The 21,443-nt window shown below is 41.0% G+C and overlaps 1 protein-coding gene across 4 annotated transcripts in view; it reads left to right on the plus strand.

Moving 5' to 3' along the window:
- The window catches only part of vps13a (vacuolar protein sorting 13 homolog A), a 345,233-nt gene that overhangs the window by 145,173 nt on the left and 178,617 nt on the right, over nt 1–21,443 (plus strand). For all 4 annotated transcript variants that reach the window (XR_012101939.1, XM_073070330.1, XM_073070344.1 and 1 more), the window contains exons 27-28: nt 8,279–8,358; nt 21,180–21,239. Coding sequence is in view for 3 of the 4 variants with exons in the window: in XM_073070330.1 (XP_072926431.1) it covers nt 8,279–8,358; nt 21,180–21,239 (140 nt within the window). In the remaining variant the exon portion in view is untranslated. The remainder of the gene's footprint in view (nt 1–8,278; nt 8,359–21,179; nt 21,240–21,443) is intronic.

Here is a 21,443-nt window from a genome sequence, read left to right on the forward strand (position 1 = left end):
AAGGCTATGTGTTTACTATCATTACTCCGAACATGTGATATGATTGCACCTATACCATAAAGTAAGATGTCACAGGCAAACTTCACTGAACGATATGTATCGTGATGTCTGTTGTCACTATTTTATTTACCTTTTGGCAAAATGTCCATTTCCATTTCTTCCCAATCTATAGTAATGATTTCAAGGAGTGGAGCACAATAGTCAGGTTTGGCAGGTTACTGTTCTAGAAATTGACAAATCTTGAAAAGGACTACAAATATGACATGTTCTTTGTCCTTGAAGAATCCACCACTGATTGAATTTTCTCAGCACACTTGTGTAAATCTTGTGCACCAATGGTGTGATCACAGTAAGTGATGATTAGTTTAAAGAATTCATACTTGTTGTGTCATGCTATGAGCCCATGATCTTCTCATCTTTTCAAGACCATAAGATATAGGAGCAGTAGTAGGCCATTCGGCTATCGAGTCTGCTCCACCATTCATTCATGTGCTGATCTAGTTCTTCCAGTCATCCTCACTCCCCATACTAATCAAGAACCTATCTATCACTGTCTTAAATACGCCCAGTGTCTTGGCCTTCACAGCCACTTGTGGCAACAAGTTCCACAGATTTACTACCCTCTGACTAAAGTAATTTCTTTGCATCTCTGTTCTAAATGGTCGTCCTTCAATCCTGAAGTTGCGCCCTCTTGTCCTAGGATCCCCTACCATGGGAAATAACTTTGCCATATTTAATCTGTTCAGTCCTTTTAACATTCGGAATGCTTCTATGAGATCCTCTCTCATTCTCCTGAACTCTAAGGAATACAGCCCAAGAGCTGCCAGACATTCTTCATACAGTAACCCTTTCATTCCTGGAATCATTCTCGTGAATCTTCTCTGAACCCTCTCCAATGTCGGTATATCCTTTCTAAAATGAGGAGCCCAAAACTGCACACAATACTCCAAGTGTGGTCTCATGAGTGCCTTACAGAGCCTCAACGTCACATCCCTGTTCTTATGTACTATACCTTTAGAAATGAATGCCAACATTGCATTCGCCTTCTTCACTACTGACTCAACCTGGAGGTTAACCTTTAGGGTATCCTGCTCAAGGACTCCCAAGTCCCTTTGCATCTCTGCGTTTTGAATTCTCTCCTCATCTAAATAACAGATAATTTAAAACTGTTTAAAACTTTAAATTATTTAAAATAACTCAAAACTGTCTAAAGATTTTAGAAATGTTCCTTATTCATCCTTACCAGTAACAATGGTGTCATCCAGATAACACTGAGTACCTAGGCAGCCTTACAGCATCTGGTTCATAGCTTTCTGCCAAAGTGCAGATTCTACTCCAAAAATAAGCCTATTATAGCAATAAAGCCTTTGTGATTGTATATGATCAAAAACACTTTTTACTCATCTATCTCTATCTATAGATTGGCCTCAGCTAAGTCTACTTTGCTGAAGTGTTTCCCTTCAGAGAGGTTTGCAAAGATATCCTCTATCCTGGACAGACTGTATTGATCTACTTTCAGTATTGTGTTGATAGTGACTTTAAAATCACTAGAGATCCTGACAGACCCATCCTTGGCTACTAAGAACTCTTTCAGCCCCCATGCATTCTCACTCACTGGATACTGTATCATGGGTGGTATAAGGAATAGGACAGCCTTTGTAAAACTTGTACGTGGCATTTTGCTTTAACACTATTTTACCCTTGATATGTTTGAGTTTTCCAATGGCACCTTTGAATGCTCTGTAGCACTGTCGAAAACATTTCTTAATTCACTTTCAGTTGATGCTGTTACAGGGGATGTGGCATGCACACAGTGGAATGATCTCCTATTATGTTGTTGTCTCAGCTAATCATTGCCCCACAATACTGGCCCTCCTGTTTTTTCTTTTAACCACATACAAGCCACATATGGTTGTTGGTTAAGGTTGTTGGTTGTTGTATTTCACTGTTACAGATGTCATTCCTACAGGAGTTATCTTTTCTCCAGTATAAGTTCTTAGTTGGGTATCTGCAGGCTTTAATTTGGCATCTTTGAAATGCCCATCAAGCCCATTTTGTGGAATGATTGAAACAACAGAACCAGTGTTTAGTTCCATTTTAATTATTTGCCGTTCACTTCTGTCATAAGATATATTGGTTGTCTATTGCTAAGTTTTCACATTGATTATCTTGTGTCACTGATCATTATCAGATTTGTCATTAACATCGTTCAGCGTAGTGCTCTTTTTGAAACCACGTCTTGACTATTTATCTTTTTGTCTTCCCTGTGTAGTCTGTCTATTTTTGTCTGCCCAACATGCTCTTTGTTGGTGTTCTACTTTGTTGTATTTTCTGCAAGGTTCACCTTTAAACCTGCATTGGTCTGGTGTATGTGAGCCCCTGATGTAACAGTAACTCAATTTGTGCGACCAGGCAGGTTTACATTTAGATGTTGCTGTTTTGTCTACACCCACTTTCATTCCTGACTGCAGCTCACTTGCATCTCTGGCTGCTGTTTCCATTGATACAAGGATTTCAATTGCTCTTTTAAATGTGAGTTGTGCTTCAGTTAAGAGCCATTTTTGTATGCTTTGTAAATTTCCAGAAACTAGATGATCTCTCATTGCATTATTAAGCCCATTACTGAAGTGGCAATGTTTAGACAATTTCTTTGGTTCAGCTATGTTAGCTGAAGTAGACTCCCCTTCCTTTTGATTCCACTCATGAATCCTAACGCCCTCTGCGATCAACAATGGTTTCATTTCCCACATTACTTTTACATATCAGCAAGGCTCATTTCAGCTGGTTTGATTGGAGCAGTCTGCAAACTATGTGCTCTTCAATCAATTGCACTCAGCACAACTAGCACTTGTTTCCTATTCCATTTACTTTGAAATACTACTCAATTTGTTCATTATTCATCAGCCAGTTATTTGTTCATTATCTGTTGAGCATTTCTATCTTTCTAATGTAGACAGCCATCTCAGCTTTTTTAAACTTTAATATTATTTTTGCCCAGTACTTACTGTTTATGAACTCATGAATTTTGTCTGTTTTCTGCCTTTTTTTAAAAAAAACGACCACGTCTCCCCTCTTGCAAAGAAAATATCATGCTGCGCTTTTTTTTAGTTCTACCATCTTGCTGTGCTTTAAAAGGCAGGTGGTCGTCTAAGGTTCATTTTAAAATTTCCTCATCAGCACTTATGTTTTGTACCTCCAGAAACTAATTGAAATAAAAAGCTTAACATTTTCATTCCTGAGATCATTCTTGTGAACCTCCTTTGGACCTTCTCCAATGACAGCATATCCTTTCTTAAATAAGTGGCCCAACACTGCTCACAATATTCCAAGTGTGGTCTGACTAATGCCTTTTAAAGCCTGAGATTACATCTTTGCTGCTGTATTCCAGTCCTATTGAAATGAATGCTAATATTGCATTTGCCTTTCTTACCACTGACTCAACCTGCAAGGTAGTCTTTATGGAATCCTGCAGAAGGGCTTCCAAGTCCCTTTGCACCTCTGGTATTTGAATTTTATCCACACTTAGAAAATAGCCTATGCCCTTACACCTTCTCACCATGCATTTGCCTACATTATATTCCATCTGTACTTCTTTGCCCATTCCCCCAATCTAATTAAGACCTTCTGCAGACACCTTGCTTCATCAACACTACTTGCCCCTCCACCTACCTTTGCATTGTTCACAAACTTGGCCACAAAGTCATCAATTCCTTCATCCAAATCATTGACGCAAGCAGTCTCAACACCAACCCCTGCGTCACACCACTAGTTATCGGCAGGCAACCAGAATAAAAACCTTTATTCCCACACTTTGCTTCCTGTCAGTAAGCTGATCTTTTATCCATTCTAGTACCTTTTGTGTCTTAAGTAACCTCATCTCATCTTATCAAAGACATTTCAAAAAATTAAAGTACGCAACATCCACTGATTCTCCTTTGCCTAATCTGCTTATTTCTTCAAAAAACTCTAACAGATATGTTAGGCAAGATTTCCCCTTGAGAAAACTATGCTGATTTTGGCCTATTTTAACATGTATCTCCAAATACCCTGAAACCTCATCCTTAATAATAGACTCCATTTTTCCAACCACTAAAGTCAGGCTAATTGGTCTATAATTTCCTTTCTTCTACCTCCCTCCCTTCTTAAAGAGTGGAGTGACATTTGCAATATTCCAGTCCTCTGGAACTATTCCAGAATCTAGTGATTCTTGAAAGAACATTACAAATGCCTCCACAATCTCTTCCGCTACCTCTTTCAGAACCATGGGGTATAGTTCACCTGGTTGAGATGACTTCTCTACCTTCAGACTTTTGAGCTTTCCAAGCACCTTCTCCTTAGTAATAGCAATGACATTCATTTCTGCCCCCTGACACACTTGCATTTCTGGCTGTGTCTTTCACAGTGAAGATTGACACAAAATACTTTTTAATTTCGTCAGCCATTTCTTTGTTCTCCATTCCTACATTTCGAGCAGTACAATATCTACACTTGTCTCTCTTTTACTCTTTATGTATCTGAAAAATCTTTATAGTATCCTCTTTTATACTATTGACTAGCTTACCTTCATAGTTAATCTTTTCTTTCTTCTTGTCTTCAGTTGGTTTTTAAAATCTTTCCAATCCCCTACCTTCTGTAATTTTAGATGGCACAAGAACCATTGCCGAATGTAGTGATTCTTGAAAAATCATTACTAATGCCTCCATAAACTATTCAGCTACCTTTTTCAGAACCCTGCAGTACAGTCCATCTGGTCCAGGTGACTTATCTACCTTTCGACTTTTCAACTTCCCAAGCACCTTCTCTTTAGTAATAGCAACTGCACTTACATCTACCCCTTGACACGCTCAAACTTCCAGCATACTGCTAGTGTCTTCCACAGTGAAGACTGATGCAAAATACTTATTCAGTTCATTCACTTCAGTTCCCTTGACCCCCATTATTCCCTCTCCAGCATTGTTTTCAAGTGGTCCGATAGCTACTCTTTCCTTCTTTTACTCTTCATATATCTGAATAAAACTTTTGGTAACCTCTTTGATATTATTGGCTAGTTTACCTTCATATTTCATTTTAAAGCTTCCCAATCCTCTCACTTCCCACTAATTTTTACTCCATTATATCCCCTCTCTTTTGCTTTTATGCTGACTTTGACTTCCCTTGACAACCATCATCCTTTTAGAAAACTTCTTCATCTTTGGGATGTATCTTTCCTGAGCTTTCCAAATTCCCCCAGAAACATCAGCCATTACTGTTCCGCTGTCATCCTGTTGGTGTACCCATCCAATCAACGTTGGCTAGCTCCTCTCTCATGCCTCTGTAATTCCCATTGCTCCTTTGTAATACTGACACATTCAATTTTTCCTGCTTCTCAAGTTGCAAGATGAGTCCTATCATATTATGATTCCTGACTCCTAAGGGTTTCTTTACCTTAAGCTTCCTAATCAAATCTGGTTTATTATACAACACCAAATCTGGAATAGCTTTCCCATAGTGGGCGGAACCACAAGATGCTCTTAAGAAAGCCATCTTGTAAACATTCTTGAAATTTTCTTGGGATATAGTACTAACCTGATTTTTCCAATCTACCTGTACTATATATTGAAATCTTCTGTGACTATTGCAACATTGCCCTTTTTACACTCCTTTCTACATTCCTTTTCTATCTCCCATTGTAATTTGTAGCCCACATTCTGGATGCTGTTCAGAGGCCTGTATATAACTTCCATCAGGATCTTTTTCCCCTTACAGTTTCTTAACTCTATGTACAAATATTCTACATCTTATGTCACCTCCTTCTTACCTATGTCACCTCTTTCTTAGGATTTCATTTCATTTTTTACAAACAGCCTCCCCACCCCCTCTGCCTATTTGCCTGTCCTTTCGATACATTACCACTGACTGTAAAATTTTGCTGTGATCATCTGCTGTTCTTGACAGTCTTGCTACATATTGCTTTTAGTTGTATGCTAACTGTCCCATCCACAGCTCTATATCATTTCGGTTCATATCCTCTTACCAAATTAATTTATACCCTCCTCCACAGCTCTAGCAAACTTGCTCACAAGGATATTTGCACCCTCAGGTTCAATGGAAGTGGAAAGCTGATGTCTGAACTACTGGTGCTAGGATTGGTGAAAGCTAGGTATTGAGATGTACAATACTTCCCAACTAGGAAAAATAGCAGAAAACCCTGCAAGAGATTATAGATGGACTCCCTCATGCTTTATAACGTATCCTAAAGGAAGTCAGCCAGGCTAGAAAGTGTGCCAAGCTTTTGGAATGTATATATTTATACTGTCCAAACTTCCGTGCTCACCCCATCTCCCTGCTGCCTCAGCAGTGATGAAGTTCCTTGTATCCTTCCCTACCACTCCAAGCCCTCTGCATCTCTTCCGCCCCCCGCCCCCCATTCTTCACACTGACCTCTTTCCTCTTCTCACCTGCCTGCCATCTCCTCTTGGATTCTCTCAGCCTGCCTTTTCTCCTGTGGTCCACACTCCTCTCCACTTTTATCTTTCCTACCAACATATCACTTCTCACTATCCTCCTTCCCCTCCCCCACCATCTTTTTTTTATTCTGGTGTCTTCCCCCTTCCTTTCCACTCCTGAAGAACAGACTTCACTCAAAATGTCAACTGTTTATTAATTTGCACACATGCTGTCTGATTTGCTGAGTGTCTCCAGCATTTTATGTATGTTGCTGTGGTCTTTATTATCCCCCTTGACACAAAAGCCTGAAAGCACATATCACCAGGCTCAAGGGCAGGTACTATAACAGTTATAAGACTGTGAAGTGATTCTGTAGTATGATAAGATTAACTCTTGACCTCACAATCTATCTAACCATGACCTGGCATCTAATTATCAGTCTGCATTGCACCTTTACTGTAGCTCCAACATTTTATTTTGCAATCAGGTACTGCTTTTCCATGTACTACAATGTACTGTTGCAACGAATGATTTGTATGGAATGTCATGCAAAATAGTTTTTCACTGTACTTTGGAACATGGGACAAATCAATGTACTGTAAGGGAACTGATGCACTAACCTTTTGTCTCTCTATCTCGACTGCATTTCAGCAGTACCAGGTTTCTCAATATATGCAATTCAGTCCTCTCAGAGACAGTTTCAAAGTTGATGCCTAGTCGGTATTTCATTCAGATAGTGTTGTCCACTTGACTATGCTATGTATGTGGGTTGTGGGTGGACAATGCTGCTGGATTAAGATTATGGCTGTTCTGAGTACATGGAGTTATTAAGGGGAGTGTTCAGAAGAATGTCGACATGCTTAATCATTGCCATGAGGAATTAAACAGACACACTTTGCAAACTGCATGCACGTTTCACTCATGACACCCTCAACTCCATCAACGGTATGCATTGTGTACATCATAGTCATTTATAAACAACTGAATCATAATCCAGTTTGCTATCACTGACATGTTGTGAAATGTACATGCACCCATGGATGTATGTTTCTGATTATTGATGTGGAGTTAGTATTTTGGTGAGAACGATTATTAGCCTAGCGTCTGTTCATTGTGGTATATTCTGATACTTGGTGCAAACATGAGGCTGCGTTTAACGAGACTCTTAAAACACACTATTCTGATCTGACCTCTATTATGGATAGATATTACCAACCATATGAAGGTAAACATTTCAAGATTTCCCTGCAACATTTCTACTGGCTCTTGAGTGTTCAAGAGGAGTGTTCAAAGTAGTATATAAAAACAAAATGGATCCATATTGGGAATAAAGTGCTGAGTAAAAATAGGAAAACAAGTGCATCACCTCACTACTGACCCACCAATTCCAATAAGCAACTCCTGCGAGGGTTCTTGTACTGTTCTCATCAGTCATCCCATGACTCACTGAACTTCAATGCATGCAAATTATCCTTAATCCTGAGGGGCAGCCTCTGAAGACTCCTGGAATTGCATTCTAATTGCTGGGTCATTGGCAATCAGTTGAACATTTTGAAAGTGAATTAGCAAGTTTTTAATGTGAGTGAGTGCGTGGGTTGAAGCTTATTAAAGTTTGAAGATATGGTAGACTTAGGCATCAAGGTGGTGAAAGCAGCCCTGAGTTTTCTTTGTTTACGGGGAGCCAAACTTGGAGACATACAAATGGAACAAATATCAGGTTTTTAAAAACATACTAGTGAAAAATTGAAGATATATTTCGGGAGAACTTAGTTGTAGCTGCTGGAGAAATGTAACTGCTTTGTAAAAAATGTATTGGTGATCCATTATAACCTTATTTAAAAATGCCTTCCAGATTCTGACAATAAACCCATTTATATTATCACCACATTGGACAACAAAGAAGATGATCTTCTTACAATAGAATATATTAAGGTAAGGACCAATAGTTAGATAAATATTTGCTTTTCTGGTTATGGATCATAACATGTCCATGCTTTCAATTTCCCATATAGCTCTTGCTTTTCAGTTTCCTTAATTTATTTCGGATGTGCAGGGGAATAAATTCCCAGGACCTGACAAGGTGCTCCCTTGGACCTTGTGGGAGGCTGGTGTAAAAACTGCAAGGGCCCTAGCAGAGTTATTTAAAACATCCTTAGTCACAGGTGAGGTGCCAGAGGATTGGAGGATAGCTAATGGTTTTACTTTGTTTAAGAAAGACTCTAAGAATAAGCCAGGATATCATAGACCAATGAGACAGTTATCAGTTGTGGATAAATTATTGAAGGGTATTTTAAGGATGAGATATCTAAGTATTTTGATAGACAGGGCCGGATTAGATAGTCAACATAGTTTTGTGCACTGGTAGGTAACGACTAGTAATCTTTTAGGGTTATCCAAGGAGGTTACTAGGAACGTTAATGAAAGTTAGTCAGTGGATGTTGTCTACATGGAATTTAGCAAGGCCTTCGACAGGGTCCCACTTGAGAGGCTGGTGAAGAATATTAAGTCACTTGACATTCAGGATGAGGTAGCAAACTGGATTCAATGTTGGCTTCATGGGAGAAGCTAGAAAGTGGTAGTAGATGGTTGCCTCTGACTGGAGACCAGTGACTTCTGACAGAGTTTGATGCTAGGTCCATTGCTGTTTGTCATCTATATAGGCAATCTGGATGATAGTGCGGTAAACTGGATCAGCATATTTGTGCGTGACACTAAGATTGTGGGTGTAGTGGACAGTGAGGAAGGCTATCAATGTTTGCAATGGTATTTGGACTAACTGGAAAAATGGGCTGAAAAAATAGCTGATGGAATTTAAAGCAACACACATAAAAGGCTGGAGGAACTCAGCAAGTCAGGCAGCCTCAATGGAAATGAACAGATTGTTGGTGCTTCTAGCTAAAGTCCTTAGAAACATAGAAAAACTGCAGCACAATTCAGGCCTTTCGGCCCACAAAGTTGTGCCAAACAAGTCCCTACCTTAGAAATTACTAGGCTTACCTATAGCCCTCAATTTTTCTCAGCTTCATGTACCTATCCAAAAGTCTCTTAAAAGACCCTATCATATCTACCTCCACCAACAGTGCCGGCAGCCCATTCCACCCACTCACCACTCTGAGTAAAAAAAACTTACCCCTGACATCTCCTCTGTACCTACTCCCCAGCATCTTAAACCTGTGTCCTCTTGTGGCAACCATTTCAGCCCTGGGAAAAAGCCTCTGAATATCCACAGGATCAATGCTACTCATCATCTTGTACACCTCTATCAGGTTACCTTTCATCCTTCGCTGCTCCAAGGAGAAAAGGCCGAGTTCACTCAATCTATTCTCATAAGGCATGCTTCCCAATCCAGGCAACATCCTTGTAAATCTCCTCTGCACCCTTTCTATGGCTTCCACATTTTTCCTGTAGTGAGACGACCACAACTGAGCACAGTACTCCAAGTGGAGTTTGACCAGGGTCCTATATAGCTACAACATTACCTCTCGGCTCCTAAATTCAATTCCATGATTGATGAAGGCCAATACACCGTATGCCTTCTTAATCACAGAGTCAATGTCCTGCTGTAAACTTTGACAGCCCTCCACACTATCCACAACACCTCCAGCCTTTGTCTCATCAGCAAACTTACTAACCCATCCCTCCATTTCTTCATCTAAGTTATTTATAAAAATCACGAAGAGTAAGGGTCCCAGAACATATCCCTGACGCATACCACTGGTCACCAACCTCCATGCAGAATATGATCTGTCTACAACCACTCTTTGCCTTCTGTGGGCAAGCCAGTTCTGGATCCACAAAGCAATGTCACCTTGGATCCCAAGCCTCCTTACTTTCTCAATAAGCCTTGCCTGGGTACCTTATCAAATGCCTTCCTGAAATTCAATACACTGCATCTACTGCTCTTCCTTCATCAATGTATTTAGTTACATCCTCAAAAAATTCAATCAGGCTCGTAAGGCACAACCTGTACTTGACAAAGCCATGCTGACTACTCCTTATCATATTATACCTCTCCATATGTTCATAAATCCTGCCTCTCAGGATCTTCTCCATCAACTTACCAACCACTGAGGTAAGACTCACTGGTCTATAATTTCCTGGGCCATCTCTACTCCTTTTCTTGAATAAAGGAACAACATCTGCAGCCCTGCAATCCTTGGGAACCTCCCCGTTCCCATTGATGATGCAAAGGTCATCGCCAGAGGCTCAGCAATCTCCTCCCTCGCCTCCCACAGTAGCTTGGGGTACATCTCATCTGGGCCTGGCAACTTATCCAACTTGATGCTTTCCAAAAGCCCCAGCACATCCTCTTTCTTCATTTAACCTATCTACATGCTCAAGCTTTTCAGTCTGCTGCAAGTCATCACTATAATCATTAAGATCCTTTTCCATAGTGAATACTGAAGTAAAGTATTCATTAAGTGCCTCTGCTATTTCCTCCAGTTCCATACACACTTTCCCACTGTCACACTTGATAGATCCTATCCTTTCACATCTTATCCTCTTGCTCTTCACATTCTTGTAGAATGCCTTGGGGTTTTCCTTAATCCTGCCCACCAAGGCCTTCTCATGGCCCCTTCTGGCTCTCCTAATTTCCTTCTTAAGCTCCTTCCTGTTAGCTTTATACTCTTCTAGATCTCTAACATTACCGAGCTCTCTGAACCTTTTGTAAGCTTTTCTTCTTGACTAGATTTATTACAGCCTTTGTACACCACGGTTCCTGTACCCTACCATAACTTCTCTGTCTTATTGGAACATACCTATACAGAACTCTACACAAATATGCCCTGAATATTTGCCACATTTCTTCCATACTTTTCCCTGAGAACATCTGTTTCCAATTTAAGCCTCCAGTTTCCTGCCTGATAGCCTCAAAATTCCCCTTACTCCAATTAAGTGCTTTTCTAACTTGTCTGTTCCTATCTCTCTCCAATGCTATTGTAAAGGAGATAGAATTATGATCACTTTTTGTTGTGGGAGTGTATTTTGGAGACAGTGATTATAAATTCAGAACTGGAAAGGAAGGGGGAAGATACCAGAATAAGAAGGTGGAGTTTAATGAAGACAAGTGTGAGGTGTTGCACTTTGGGAGGACAAATAATGTTAGGATTTTTACAGTGAGTAGTAAGGCACTGGAGAATGTGATAGAGGGATCTGGGAATACACTTTCATAATTAATTGAAAGTGCTATCACAGGTAGATAGGAATGTAAAGAGAACCTTTGGCACAATGGCTTTCATAAATCAATGTTCTGAGTACAGAAGATGGGATGTTATGTTGAAGTTGTATAAGATGTTGGTAAGGCCTAATTTGGAGTATTGTCTGCAGTTGTTGTCACCTACCTGCAAGAAAGATATCAATAAGGTTCAAAGAGTACAGAGAAAATTTACAAGGATGTTGCCAGAACTTGGGGACCTTAGTTATAAGGAAAGGTTGAAAAGATTAGAGCTTTATTTCCTGGAGTGCAGGAGATTAGGTAGAGGTACATAAAATTATGTGGGGTATAGATAGGTTAAATGCAGGCAGGTTTTTATCACCGAGGTCAGGTGAGACTAGAACTAGAGGTTATAGGTTAAGGCAAAAGGTGAAATATTTAAGGGAAACTTGAAGGGAACGTCTTAATTCAGAGGATGATAAGAGTATGGAACGAAGTGCCAGCAGAAATGATGGCTATGAGTTCAATTTCAACATTTAAGAGAAATTTGAATAAGTACGCGGATGGGATGGCCATGAACAGCAATGGTCCAGGTGTGGGTCATGAGACTTCCTAATGGTGACAATGTGCACAATGTGAATTGCAGCCGAAAGTATTTAACTATTGTTATTAGTTTTAAATATTCAACAAAATAAACAGTCCTGCATATTATTTTACGTGGTCTGGCTACTCTTCTAGACGGAAATATTCTTAATCTTCCATTGCTAGTCTCAATTTCGTATGTGAAACAATTTCTACTTTCATGTAGATAACTTAACAGAGATACACTCAGAGGGGGAAAAAGGGCATGTTGCATGGTGGACGTTAACGGGAATGAAAAATGATCAAGTGCTCTCCTGACGCATAAACTCTTAGGCTTCCACTCAGTTCCAGGGGCCAATTTTAACCGACATTTTGATGACAAACTCCGCCATCTTCATCAGGGATGATGCCTAGGCAGGTCTAGTCTGGTGGTAGCTATACTTAACCCCCATTGTCCATCCGTCAGCCGTCCTGAGCCCCAGATATTCTTTGACCCAAATAAGCTGTGATTTGAGTTATGGGTTTGTGGATGGTATTTATCAGGTATTTCTTCAGGATCCTGGTGACCCTTCCAGAAACTGTGGACATACAAGTAAGACAGACAGTAGTAACAGGTTCCTCCTTGTTGCTAGATTTGCTAGGAAAAAGAGAAACCAGGAAACAGTAGGGCTCATTAAGGGCAATGAATTCTGCCATGGATGATCTCAAGTTTGGCTGTGAAAAGATGAGGGTTGGGCATTTGGACTAGCAACCCTGCACAAAAACCCAGAGCTACAGAAATGTTAACAGAAGCTCCCTGGGAAAGGAAGGATCTTACACCTTGCAAACAACTTGAAAGACTGACCCAGTACAGAGAACTCTGGTGAGCAGCTGTCGAAAGCCTCTGCCGCAGTAGGGATAATGGGCTCAAGTAAATAATAAAAAAAAGGACAAAGGCCATACTGTATATGGATCCAGAAGGTGATGTACTTAGTTTCCTTTGTGAATACCAATGAAAAAAACATTCACTGTTTTTGTAGTTGGAGAAATCACTGAAAGGACAGGTGAATGTCTAGTTTCTCAGTAAGACCAAAGAATTGATTGTACACTCAGGAAGGGGAAGTCAGGAGAACACACCTGAGTCTTCCTTGAAAGGTCAACAGAGAAAAGGTTGAGCAGCTTCAAGTTCCAGAGCCTCAGCATCTCAGAGGATCAATTCTGGGCCTAACGTAATTGTTGCAGTCTTGAAGAAGGCTTGTCAGTGGCTATACTTCATTAGGACTTTGAGGAGATCTGGTATCTTGGAGACTTGGAGAGCATTCTGACTGGTTGCATCACTGTGCAGTATGGAGGCACCATTGCGCTGGGTCGGAAGGAGTTGTAGAGGGTTATAGACTCAGCCAACTCCATTGTGGGTACTAGCCTCCCCACTATCAAAGACATTTTTAAAAGGTGATTCCTCAAAAAGTAACATCCATCAAGTGGCACCTTTACCACTCAGGATGTGCCCTCTTCTCATTACTATCATCAGAGAGGAGATTCGGGAGCCTGAAGACACACACACTTTGTAGCTTAATGATAATAAAGCTGATTCTGATTCTAATTCTGAGGTACTCAGTGCCTTAGTGGGCTTAATGGTTGATAGATCATCTTTGAATAATCCAGATGATATTTATCATAGTCTGATGCAAGAGGCAAGGGAAGAGATTTGCTGGGCCTCTGGGTGAGATTTTTAAATATTCACTAGATATACATGAGGTGCGAGATATCTAGAGTACAATAACTGTGGTCCCAACCCCTTTTAAGAAAAGCTGTAGGGGAAAAAAACATGCTAATAATACACCTGTGAGCTTCCATTAGTGGAAGAAAGTTCTTGAAAAATATTGAGGGGGAATTATCACTGGGATGAGCAGGGATTAATTGGACAGCCTATACATCTTTGTCATGAGAAGATGCTGCATTAACAGTTACTCTGAATAAAAGGTAGGAAATGAGGGCAGAGCAATAGATGTGATTTTCATGCACTTCACTAAGGTCCTTCATCAGAGACTCATTCAAAAAGGATTGGGCCCACAAGTTCCAACGTAAATTGGCAAAATTGGTCCAAAATTGGCTTCCATTAGAAGATATGATGATTGTAAGGGTTGTTCTTCATGATTCAACAATATCTGTGACTCGTGGTATCCCACTACGATCAGTGCTAGGACTCTTCCAGTTTGTGATATTAGTGAGTAATTTGGATCGGGATGTGAGAGGTAGACTACTAAATCCATGAAAGACACAGATTAGACTGTGGAAGGTAATCTTGGGTGAAGAAGGATATTGATGTATTGGTGAAATTATCTGAAAAATAGTTGTTAAACTGAATCAATCAGCTTTATATTCACTGACAACACTAGACAACAATTTTTTTCAATAATGTAAGTTCCTCAGTTTTTTTTGTGGTTACGATAGACTACTTAACTGAACACAAATTAATTTATTGAATATGAAGCTTTTAATTTCCTAACGGTGCTGATGCTTTGCAATAGTTCAACTAAGCTCAAGATGGTTGATGATTATACTTGGTGTCTGAGGCTTCTCACCAATAATAAAAGCAACAATAATTAGCCAGCATTGATGGACTCCAGTTGCCCTGATACATTTCTCCCTGACTGCTATATCTTGCTAAGACCTTTCACTATGCTAGTCACTGACAGCAACAAGATTTGCAGGGAAGAAGTCTAAATGGGAATGCAGAAAATGAATCTTTGGTAACATGTTGCACTTCATGGTTTTGTATGCTTGAAGCATGTTGTCAACTGGCTGCACTTAGTTTGGTTCTCTGTAATGGCCAAGAAAATTTTCAGCAACATTCTTCAATGCCTTTCATGCTATTTTCTCCTGTCCCACTAGAAGTTCTTCAAATTGCCTGTTCATTGATGTTTGATGAACATCAATTGCCTGTTTGATTTGTGGACCAATAAAAATGCCTTCCTTAATCTTGACATCAGGTGTTCTGGGAAGCATCTGTCTCAAATATTGAAATCCTTCATTTTCCTTGTTCATTAATTTCACAAAATTTTTCATAAGCCCCAGTTTTAAATGAAGAGGAAGAAAAAAATAACTTTAGGTCTACAAGTGGCTTATGTGTCACACTTTTCTGTCCTGGAACCAACTGCTTACGGAGTGGCCAATCCATTTTAATGTAATGAGATTCTTTAGCATAGCTGACCGATTCGTAAATGTATCCGAGCTGCATTCCTAGTAGCAGTGCTACTACTTTGAGATCACCAAAGTGTTCCAATTGTAGTTGTTGTACTATATATCTTTCAACAAGACTACCAAATTTTGGTGGTTTTTCTTTCATGTGTACTGCAGAGCCAATTGATATTATTGGATGAACATTGCCATTCTGTAGCAGCACAGCTTTCAGGATTAATACTGCAGAATCAATAAAAAAGATGCCATTGTTGTGGGTCATGCTGGTATCCCAAAGCATACCAAGGCATGACATAATAGAAAACTTCTCAGCTTGCATTGTGATTCCAAATATAGGTGATTCCAAAAGTCAGTGCATGATAGGGAAATTTCATGGTGATTTTCCATGATCAACAGCCCAAAATCCACAAGATACACCCAAAAGCATTCAGAGAGCAAAATCTTTGTTGTCCAGTGCAATTTGTGGCTTTCTAGCAGCAGTACAAAATAAGAAATTAAAAATTATGATAAGTTACAAAAATAAATAGTTCAAAAGAGGAATAGTGAGGTAATGTTAATGGACCTCTTAGGAAAGTGACTGTAGAGGAGAAAAGCTGTTCTTTAAACGTTGAGTTTGGGTTACCAGGCTCCTGTACCTCCTCACTGATGGTAGTAACATAAACATGTCCCAGTTGGTAACAATAGATGCCACCTTGAGGCACTGCTTCTTGAAGATGTCCTCAGTAGTGGGAAGGATTCTGTGGAATTCTCTGCCCAGGGATATGGTAGATGCTACTTTATTAAATATATTTAAGACACATAGGTTTTAGCAAAGCAGGGTCAAGTATGGGTTGGAGGGAAAAGATGACCTTATTGAAAAATAAGAGTCAAAGGGGACATGATAGGATGGATGTTGAGATATTGTCTTTATTTGTTTCTTACATCCTTCACATGCGTGAGGAGTAACAATCTTTACGTAATGTCTTCATTTCAATGTGCAACGTACAGATGATAGTAATTTGTAATAAATAGTACGTACAGTAAGATATACAACAGAACAGTCGATATAGATTAGAAATACAATTGCGTCAGCATGAATTAATCAGTCTGATGGCCTGGTGGAAGGAGCTATCCCGGAGACCGTTGTTCCTGGCACCACTCTGCAGAGTCCTGTGATTGAGGGAAGTACAGTTCCCATACCAGGCAGTGATGCAGCCAGTCAGGATGCTCTCAATTGTGCCCCTGTAGAAAGTCTTTAGGATTTGGGGACTCGTGCCAAACGATTTCAACTTTCTGAGGTGAAAGAGGCATTGTGCTTTTTTCACCACACAGCCAGTATGTACAGACCAAGTGAGATCCTTGTTGAGGTGTATACTGAGGAACCTGAAGATGTTCACCCTTTCAACCCCAGAACGGAGTCTGTCTCTGTTCCTCCTGTAGTCCATAAGCAGCTCCTTTGTTTTTACAACACTGAGGGAGGGGTTGTTTTCTTGACACCACTGTGTCAAAATAACGACTTCTCTGTAGGCTGCCTCATTGTTATTATTTGAGATAAGGCCAATCAATGTGGTATCATCTGCAAATTTATTTAGCAGATTGGAGCTGTGGGTGGTGACACAGTCATGGGTGTACAGAGAGTAAAGGAGGGGGCTTAGGACACAGCCCTGGGGAAGCTCCTGTGTTGTGGGGCAGAGGTAACTCACTCTTACCACCTGCTGTCGATCTGACAAGAAGTTCAGGGTACACGAGGCAGGGTGAAGCCCAAGGTCTCTGAGCTTCTTGTCAAGCGTGGAGGGAATTATGATGTTGAATGCTGAACTGTGGTCCAAGAACAGCATTCTCACATAAATATCCCTCCTCTCCAGGTGGGTAAGGACGGTGTGTAGAGATGTGGCTGTTGTGTCATCTATCAGTCGGTTGTGTCAGCAGGCGAATTGTAGGGGGTCCAGTGTGCATGGTAGCTTGCTAGAGATGTAGTTCTTGACCAGCCTCTCAAAGCATTTGGTTATTATTGAGGTGAGTGTGACAGGACGCCAGATGTTCAGACATATTTCTTTGGTCTTTTTAGATACAGGGACAATGGTGGATGTTTTATAGAACATAGAACAGTACAGCACAGTACAGGCCCTTCGGCCCACAATGTTGTGCCGACCCTCAAACCCTGCCTCCCATATAACCCCCCACCTTAAATTCCTCCATAGTAGTCTCTTAAACTTCACTAGTGTATCTGCCTCCACCACTGACTCAGGCAGTGCATTCCACGCACCAACCACTCTCTGAGTAAAAAACCTTCCTCTAATATCCCCCTTGAACTTCCCTTCCCTTACCTTAAAGCCATGTCCTCTTGTACTGAGCAGTGGTGCCCTGGGGAAGAAGCACTGACTGTCCACTCTGTCTATTCCTCTTAATATCTTGTACACCTCTATCATGTCTCCTCTCATCCTTCTTCTCTCCAAAGAGTAAAGCCCTAGCTCCCTTAATCTCTGATCATAATCCATACTCTCTAAACCAGGCAGCATCCTGGTAAGATGAGTGAATCTGCAGATGCTGGAAATAAATAAATAAAAACACAAAATGCTGGTAGAGCTCAGCAGGCCAGACAGCATCTATGAGAGGAGGCAGCATCCTGGTAAATCTCCTCTGTACCCTTTCCAATGCTTCCACATCCTTCCTATAGTGAGGCGACCAGAACTGGACACAGTACTCCAAATGTGGCCTAACCAGAGTTTTATAAAGCTGCATCATTACATTGCGTCTCTTAAACTCTATCCCTTGACTTATGAAAGCTAACACCGCATAAGCTTTCTTAACTACCCTATCTACCTGTGAGGCAACATTAAGGGATCTGTGGACATGTACCCCCTGATCCCTCTGCTCCTCCACACTACCAAGTATCCTGCCATTTACTTTGTACTCTGCCTTGGAGTTTGTCTTTCCAAAGTGTACTACCTCACACTTCTCCGGGTTGAACTCCATCTGCCACTTCTCAGCCCACTTCTGCATCCTATCAATATCTCTCTGCAATCTTCGACAATCCTCTGCACTATCTACAACACCATCAACCTTTGTGTCGTCTGCAAACTTGCCAACCCACCCTTCTACCCCCATATCCAGGTCGTTAATAAAAATCACAAAAAGTAGAGGTCGCAGAACAGATCCTTGTGGGACACCACTAGTCACAACCCTCCAATCTGAATGCACTCCCTCCACCATGACCCTCTGCTTTCTGCAGGCAAGCCAATTCTGAATCCACCTGGCCAAACTTCCCTGGATCCCATGCCTTCTGACTTTCTGAATAAGCCTACCGTGTGGAACCTTGTCAGATGCCTTACTAAAATCCATGTAGATCACATCCACTGCACTACCCTCATCTATATGCCTGGTCACCACCTCAGAGAACTCTGTCAGGCTTGTTAGGCGCGATATGCCCTTCACAAAGCCATGCTGACTGTCCTTGATCAGACCATGATTCTCTAAATGCCCATAGATCCTATCTCTAAGAATCTTTTCCAACAGCTTTCCCACCACAGACGTAAGGCTCACTGGTCTATAATTACCCGGACTATCCCTACTACCTTTTTTGAACAAGGGGACAACATTCGCCTCCCTCCAATCCTCCGGTACCATTCCCATGGACAACAAGGACATAAAGATCCTAGCCAGAGGCTCAGCAATCTCTTCCCTCCCCTCGTGGAACAGCCTGGGGAATATTCTGTCAGGCCCTGGGGACTTATCCGTCCTAATGTATTTTAACAACTCCAACACCTCCTCTCCCTTAATATCAACATGCTCCAGAACATCAACCTCACTCATATTGTCCTCACCATCATCAAGTTCCCTCTCATTGGTGAATACCAAAGAGAAGTATTCATTGAGGACCTCGCTCACTTCCACAGCCTTCAGGCACATCATCCCACCTTTATCTCTAATCAGTCCTACCTTCACTCCTGTTATCCTTTTCTTCTTCACATAATTGAAGAATGCCTTGGGGTTTTCCTTTACCCTACTTGCCAAGGCCTTCTCATGCCCCCTTCTTGCTCTTCTCAGCCCCTTCTTAAGCTCCTTTCTTGCTACCCTATATTCCTCAATAGACCCATCTGATCCTTGCTTCCTAAACCTCATGTATGCTGCCTTTTTCCACCTGACTAGATTTTCCACCTTACTTGTCACCCATGGTTCCTTCACCCTACCATTCTTTATCTTCCTCACCAGGACAAATTTATCCCTAACATCCTGCAAGAGATCCTTAAACATCGACCACATGTCCATAGTACATTTCCCTGCAAAAACATCATCCCAATTCACACCTGCAAGTTCTAGCCTTATAGCTTCATAAGTTGCCCTTCCCCAATTAAAAATTTTCCTGTCCTCTCTGATTCTATCCTTTTCCATGATAATGCTAAAGGCCAGGGAGCGGTGATCACTGTCCCCCAGATGCTCACCCACTGACAGATCTGTGACCTGACCTGGTTTGTTACCTAATACTAGATCTAGTATGGCATTCCCCCTAGTCGGCCTGTCAACATACTGCGACAGGAATCCGTTCTGGACGCACTTAACAAACTCTGCCCCATCCAAACCCTTGGAACTAATCAGGTGCCAATCAATATTAAGGAAGTTAAAGTCACCCATGATAACAACCCTGTTATTTTTGCACCTTTCCAAAATCTGCCTCCCAATCTGCTCTTCGGTATCTCTGCTGCTACCAGGGGGCCTATAGAATACCCCCAATAGAGTTACTGCTCCTTTCCTGTTCCTGACTTCCACCCATACTGACTCATACTGCTACATTACCCACCCTTTCTGTAGCTGTAATAGTATCCCTGACCAGTAATGTCACCCCTCCTCCCCTTCCCCCCCCCCCCCATCCTTTTTAAAGCACTGAAATCCAGGAATATTGAGAATCTATTCCTGCCCTGGTTCCAGCCAAGTCTCCATAATGGCCACTACATCATAATTCCATGTATGTATCCAAGCTCTCAGTTCATCACCTTTGTTCCTGATGCTTCTTGCATTGAAGTACACGCACTTTAGCCCTTCTACCTTACTACCTTTACACCCTTTATTCTGCTTCTCTTTCCTCAAAGCCTCTCTATATGTTAGATCTGGCTTTACTCCATGCACTTCTTTCACTGCTCTATCGCTCCAGGTCCCATCCCCCTTGAAAATTACTTTGCAAGCAGAAGGGTACTCTACAGTGATAGATGGAGAGATTAAAAATGTCTACTCATGGCTGAGTCTTGATCAATGGGGCACAATTACAAGAGGATGATCATTTAAAACTTGTGTGTAAGTGTTTCTTTTTGCAGAGGGTGTTAAGTTTCTCAAATTCTTTACCCCAGAGTGTTATGGAGACGAAATTACATGGTAGAGAACAATAAAGGAATTGAGGGTTGTGGGGAAGCAGCATAAAAAAAGAGTTGAAACCTGAGGCAGAAGATCAGTCATGATTATTATGAATGCTGGGGCAGTCTTGAGAACCAAGCTGCTTAATGTAACTCCTCTTGCCTATTGTGTTACAAGCCTTTCTCCCCCTTTCCTTCTCATTCTCTGTGCCATTTAGGGTGATATTTGTCTAGGTGATGCTGGCAGATCTGCAAAAGCCAAGTGATTTGGCACAGCTTATTGGTGATGTGGGTGGTTTCATTCTGATAACAGTTCTGCCTCATTTATTAAATTAATCTAGAATTAACAGATTCTTAAGAATTTGATCTCTAGTTTGTACTTTGAGAAAATGACAATGGTTGGTGCTTTCTGCATTCCTTTATTAATTAATGTAATTAATGTTTTGGAGTTGTATTGTGGCATCCTAAATGGTATAAATGAAAATAAAAGTAACTTAACATCAATATTTCAGGCTGACCGAAATGGACCAGAGTTCACAACCACCTACAACAATACAGAGCAACTCATCAAGGTAAATGTTCCACGGAACACCGAACACTGGTTTCAATAATCACCATTACCTGGTGGAATAGACAAAAGTGATTTTTGGAGTGTGTTTGCTTTCAGCTACCAATTAAAAACATATAAAGTTGCACTTTTAGTTACCTCAAGAAATAGTAATGATTGCGATTTTGTTTGGGTTCAAGGCTTCAAAGGATATTATTCTTACGTTGTT

Source organism: Hemitrygon akajei, chromosome 2 (genome assembly GCF_048418815.1).
Source record: "Hemitrygon akajei chromosome 2, sHemAka1.3, whole genome shotgun sequence".
In the NCBI taxonomy this organism is placed as follows: domain Eukaryota; kingdom Metazoa; phylum Chordata; class Chondrichthyes; order Myliobatiformes; family Dasyatidae; genus Hemitrygon; species Hemitrygon akajei.